At 38.7% G+C, this 6,000-nt stretch overlaps 1 protein-coding gene across 1 annotated transcript in view; it reads left to right on the top strand.

The window, feature by feature from the left end:
- LOC143037732 (uncharacterized) overlaps nucleotides 1-6,000 on the top strand; it is an 82,724-nt gene that overhangs the window by 53,570 nt on the left and 23,154 nt on the right. Inside the window, exons 6-7 of the mRNA XM_076206279.1 lie at nucleotides 887-1,035; nucleotides 4,171-4,281. Coding sequence (XP_076062394.1) covers nucleotides 887-1,035; nucleotides 4,171-4,281 — 260 coding nt within the window. The remainder of the gene's footprint in view (nucleotides 1-886; nucleotides 1,036-4,170; nucleotides 4,282-6,000) is intronic.

Below are 6,000 nucleotides of genomic sequence, written 5' to 3'. Positions count from 1 at the left end.
ATTTTTTAACAAAGCCATGTTGGAGAATGACACATAAAAGTGAAGTAGTTTTTATATGTTACTGAAACATCATCAGAGTTCAGTTAACCATTCTGACAAACCATTGCCATGCAAATGGTTTGCTGAATAATTAATTTCAATATATTAAGACAATTTCTGTTAATATTTGTAAATGTTACTGAAGAAGCACGGATCTCACTTCATCTTTGGTGTAGACCACATAATAGTAGCCTACTTTTTGAACATGGATGAAAAGGTGATTTAAAAAAAAAAAAAAACTAATCCATCCCAGATGGGAATATGTAACAGAGTTATGGCCCTTGCATAAATTGAAAACTATAAACAAGATTGAGGAAATACAAAGAATGACCAAAATTGTTCCCAGCCATGCAAATAAACTGTAGGTAAGGGAGACTAGAAGCACTAAACCTGCTATTATTAAAGGAAAAAAGAGATAGAGATGATTGCAGTGATCAGGCCACTGAAGGGGGTGATTTTTTTTTTTTTTTTTTTTTTTTGGGGGGGGGGATAGGAAGGTATCACAAGGTCATGGGACAATGATGACCCGTTATCCACAAGGAGCTAAGATGAAAGGGACATTAAATAAGTGTGGGACGAGTGGAAAGTGGGTATATGCCTTCCAAAGGGTAAAAGAGCCTTTCTGTATGTATATGTACAAGCATTGTTATATGGGTGAGTGCATGCCTTTGGTGGCTCCATCCTGTATAATTGGGAAGAAGTCTTTTGGTATATAGACAGAGATAGATCATTCATTATCATTATTCATGACTACTATTCATTATTATTGTTGTTGTTATCATTATTGTTATGATTTCTGCTATCATCATCATTATCATCACCATCATTATTACTATTATTATTTCAGGTTTGAGACCACTGAAATAGAAGATGGACATCGTACAGTGGTGTTTGAGCACCAAAACGAGGTAGGAAAGTTTGCAGTGGTGGTGCAGATCATAGAAGCAGATTGCCAGTGTGCTGAGGGATGTTTCAGCTCTATCTCACCTATTTTTGGTAAATCATAATTTGTGTGTGTGTATTTACCTAGTTGTATTTTACGGGAAGGGGAGCTATGCTCGTGGTGTCCCGTCTTCATATCTCATTTTATCTAACTTGTTCCAACTGTGTGTGTGCTTTGACTTGGTTATCCACTTTACAAAGAAGAGAGGACCATAAGGACCTATAGGTACATATAATAACTTGTTTTCATTATCATACATTTAGGTTTTTGCAAGCATATTCACTTTCAATTTCCCATCTACCAAAATATTATCACACATTCCCCCAATCTATCCACTGAAAATATGAACATCCAGAACTCTTGTTATCCTTTTTGGTACCAGTATGAATTCCAGTAATGCTGTATCAACTACCCCTCTATCCACCACCTTTTTCCATATATATTTATGCTTGTGTTTCTTCTTAGATATTTTTTGCTATCACAAACTTCCTTTCTAAACATGTCTCCAACTTCATCTTGCCACTAAAATTCTTACCTGGCACCTCAGACTTCTCTACTACTCCATCTATTAGCTCATCCCCTAGTCTAGCATTGAGATCCTCCAACACCACTACATTTATATTCTTCCCAAAACTCTAAACACTCATTTAATCTATCCAAATATCCTCCCTTTTCTCTTCTAACAGAAACCCACATCCCTTATGTCAGTTTTGCCTTCACCCACACTAACTCTTAAGGCACTTTACTCCACCACATGCTTTCCTATCTCATCACTTACCAGCAGAGTTACTTCCTCCATTGTCCCCTCATCACTCTTGACATGCTCCTGACCACACTCCCAAACTCAAAATCACCCCTCCCTTTGAATTCAGTTTTACTTAATACAAACAAAACCATCTTTGTTCTCACAAACATACTGCCAATCTCTTCCCTTTTACTCTCATCTGTACCACAACCATTCACATTTAATGACCCAAATTTTAGGGTTCTGGTTGGAATTTTCCTCCTAGACCCCCTTATGCCTTGACATCTCATAGGATGAACAACAGAACAGGATCCCTATTCCCATCACTCCATCCCACATTATCTTCTTTTACGACTCACATGGGAATCTTGGCGACAGAATTCTTCCCCTCTGCCTCCCACTACAGAAGATAAGAAGAGTCATAGAACTGGTTAAGCACAGTTTCAAGGGAACTGCATAAAAGAGGGATAGTCATAGTACAGAAGTAGCATCATTCCTGTGGGAGTAGATTTTACTCTAACATAGATGAATTATGTGTGACTCCAGTTCATAGGAGCACCAAAAACAGTCCCTAAAGCATGCTACCATGCAATTACTACTGCATGATAACATGCAGTCAGTATCTCAGTAGAGGAGAAGTGGAGGAGGAAAAGGTTGGTAGGTAGAGAGGTGCTGAGAGTTAACAAAATGAATGACAAGGAAAAGGAGAAACAGTATCAGAAGCTGAGAGAAGTATGGAAGGTGGTAAGGCACAGAGGGGAAGTAGGAATAGAATAAGAATGTATATGGTTTAAGGACGAAATAAGAAAGTGTGCAAAGATGGTATGTGGGATAAGGAGGATGGGAAGGAATAGAAGGAAGGGTAGTGAATGATGGGATGAAGAGATGAAGGCAGTTGTAGAAGCAAAGCAGTGACCATATGTGGATGGGTTGTAAGGTAGGACTAGGGAAGCACATGAGAGGTGTGAGAAGAAGAGGAAAAGCAAAATGTAAGGTAGGGGGTAGGAGTTTGACAGAAAAATCTGAAAATTATAAAAAGATGTTTTGGAAGGAAGTGAAGAAAGTGAGGGGGTATGAGTCATGCAAAGAGAAAAAGGTAAAAAGTGCAGATGGACAGATGTTAATAGAAGTGAAGGTGGTAAGGAGAATAGGGGTAGAATATTTTAGAGTTAAATGTGGAGAAGGATAGAGATTGTATCAATGGGAAGTAGTAGGAAAGTGAATGTGATGGGAGAAGAGAATGATAGGGAAATTGGAAAGGATTAAGTACAAGGAGCATTGAAAATTATGGAAGTTGGTAAGTCATCTGGGTTTAGATGGGTGTCATGTGGAATGAGTGTCTGATAATGGGAGGAACACTTTCAGTGGATTGACTAGTGAGGTTGTTTGATGTATACATAATGGAGGGGAGTGTGCCAGAGGACTGAAGGAGTGCTTGTATAGTTCCACTTTACAAAGAAAAAGAAGAGGAACATGAATGTAGTAGTTTTAGAGGGATCAGTTTGCTGAGCATAGTTGGTAAGGCATAAGGAAGGGTGTTAATTGAGAGGATTAGAAGAGAAACAGTGTGGGGAAAGGTAAAGGGTGTCACATGTATCAGGGAATGGAAAAGTACAGGTGGAGGTAAACTGTAGAGTGAGGGAAGCAAGTAATTGTCTTTGAGGAATGAAAAATGTCATGAGAAATAGGTATCTTGGGATGAATGCAAAGATAAGATTATATGAATAGGTGATTGTGCCTACAACTCTCTATGGGCTTGGAATTTGAGAGAAGCAGAAAAGAAAATTTAAATGTGTTTGAGAAGTATCATGGGTGTTATGGTGGATAAGGTGAGAAATGAGGAGGAGTGCTGGTGTGAAAAGGGAGCTGGCAGATAGGTTTGATGAAATAGTGCTGGGATGGTTTGAGCACATGGAAAGAATGAGTAAGGAAAGATTAGCAAAATGAGCAGAGGTGGGTTGAGTGAATATGACATGATGGATGGGATGAAGGGGCTTTGAGTAAAAGGGTAATTTCTGTTACAAGGAGGGAGAAGGCAAAGGATAGATGTGAGTGGAGAATGGTAATGAATGTACTATAAATTGACACAGGCAAAAAGGATTTCTTGTCTTCTCTATTTTTGCATGAGGGGATGAGGAGCGAGGGTCACCATGTAAATGAAGCTGCTTCCCTGCTGTGGCTGTGCTGTGTTTTCCTGTTTTGCTTCTGACCCAGGCAGTGGGCAGGAGACAGTGATGACCCTTCATCCACAAGGAGTTAAGATGAAAAGGAAACAGATGGGAGTGGTATGGGTGTGAATGGGTGCATGCTTTGGCTGGCTACCTCTTTTATAAAGGGGAAAAAGCTTTTGGTTTATAGCTAGGTAGCTAGTATATTTGTTTGATAAATAGATCCAGTTCATATAGACCATATTTTCCTAAATTGTATTTCATTGTTTTTCCAGTATTCAGTCATGATTTACAGCTGTTGGCAACTTTCATATGTGTAATTGTCTTAATGGGGATTTTCCTGATGCTAACATGGTTTGCCTGGAAATGCAGAATCAAAATAAAAGGTAAGTGTAAGAAGCCATATCATTTGGTGGTGGCATTATATTGTACAAATTTCCATTGACTTATGGATTTTTATAACCAATGAAAAAATGTCTTTATTTTGCAAGTTGGAAGTAAGTCTTAAAGGAGAGAAGCTGGATGAAATGGATAGTTATTTGGGGTTGTAAGTGGCAGGAAAGGGAGGAATGGTGGAGGTAAATTGTAGATTGAAGGAAGCAAGTAAATGCCTTGGGGGATTAAAAAGTGTCATGAAAAATAGACATGTTAGTTTGCTTGACATTAACACATAGTAAATTTTTCTTCTGTAGGCCCCATGCCTTGTCCTTCTCCTTAATTATTTTTCCACCATATCTTCTCTAACAAGTTAATAATGTTTCTCTATGGGGTAAGCAAACTGGTCTTAAATCTTCTTGATTTTCTTCTTCACTAATTCTCTACATCGGTTTTAGATAAGGTACACCTGGGATCCTCTTACACCCACCAAGCCAAGTCTGCTCGGAAGTCACAGTTTAATTCATCCAATAACTTTGAATGTTACAAATAAGTGCCACCCCTTTAGGGCATGACTTTACCTCCATGCACCAATTAATTTTTCTCAGCCTCCACCCTTTTCTCCAATCAGAAAGACTGTTATACTGTCTCAAGCAATACTGTTTATGCAAGCACTTGTGACACAAGCAGAACAGGCTATGTGTTCACATCCCGTCACATCAGCACCTTTGATTGCCACTCTAACCAATGTTTACAAACTCCAGGCGGTAAGCGAAATATGCAACTCTGCAACTTACAGTCGGCCATTGTTTCATAACAACCGAATACAAAATTAACATAAGATTTATATATCGTTTCACCTACCCCTCTATCTACTTAAATGTCTACCTCTATCTACCGGCCTCTTACAGGGCTCGGCAGCTACCCTTGGTCGTCCCGACCAATGATATCTACTACCCTCTTACAGGGCTCGCTAGTATATACTTGGAAATCATCATATATATAAGAAGCTAATCTAACCTTGCAAATGGTAAAATGGTATCAGTAAAACACATCAAACATATACATATCAAAGATATAAGCAACCCTCCAAAATGCACAATAGTAATTCAGGCAGAGACATGGCTAATGGTGCTTAACATAGACAATATCCTGAATACAAAAACTGAAATCAGTGCAGACAACAATATTGAAGAAAAGGGGACACCAGGAATAAATCTATAATTGGTAGAATAATCATTTGAGGGAGATCTTGACAATGATCTTCTCTTGATTTTCAAAGGGGGAGAGTTTTCAGGATCACATTTGGCCTCACAATGGTGTGGGATACCCGTGTCTCACAGAGTCTTGACTGTAAACTTCCTTTCACTCCCCTCTGTTCCTATCTTGGCATCTTTCACATAAAGTAGCTACTCTTGGTAAACTCCTGTTTTCTCTGTCTTGTCTAAACTATTTCCATCTACACAGCAATTGCTATCTTCCTTCTTGCCTGCTACTCTCCTCTCCTTTGTCTTGTTGTCATTTTTTCTTGTCTCCAGTCTTGTATATTCCTTTTGTTTCCATTTCCCTTGGGGCAGTTTTCCATCCCATAACCAAAGGCTCTGCAGATACATCTACTCTGACTCTAAAGATAAAACTACTCGACCTCTAAAGATAAAACTAAGGTCACAAGTGGTAGTAGAAGACATATTTGAAAAAGTAGGTAACTTGGCAAAGAGTGAAAAATACAA

This window comes from Oratosquilla oratoria, chromosome 23 (genome assembly GCF_046742065.1).
Source record: "Oratosquilla oratoria isolate Oo_2021 chromosome 23, ASM4674206v1, whole genome shotgun sequence".
In the NCBI taxonomy this organism is placed as follows: Eukaryota; Metazoa; Arthropoda; class Malacostraca; order Stomatopoda; family Squillidae; genus Oratosquilla; species Oratosquilla oratoria.
The sequence above is the reverse complement of the archived record's forward strand: the minus strand, read 5'-3'. Positions and strand labels throughout refer to the sequence as shown.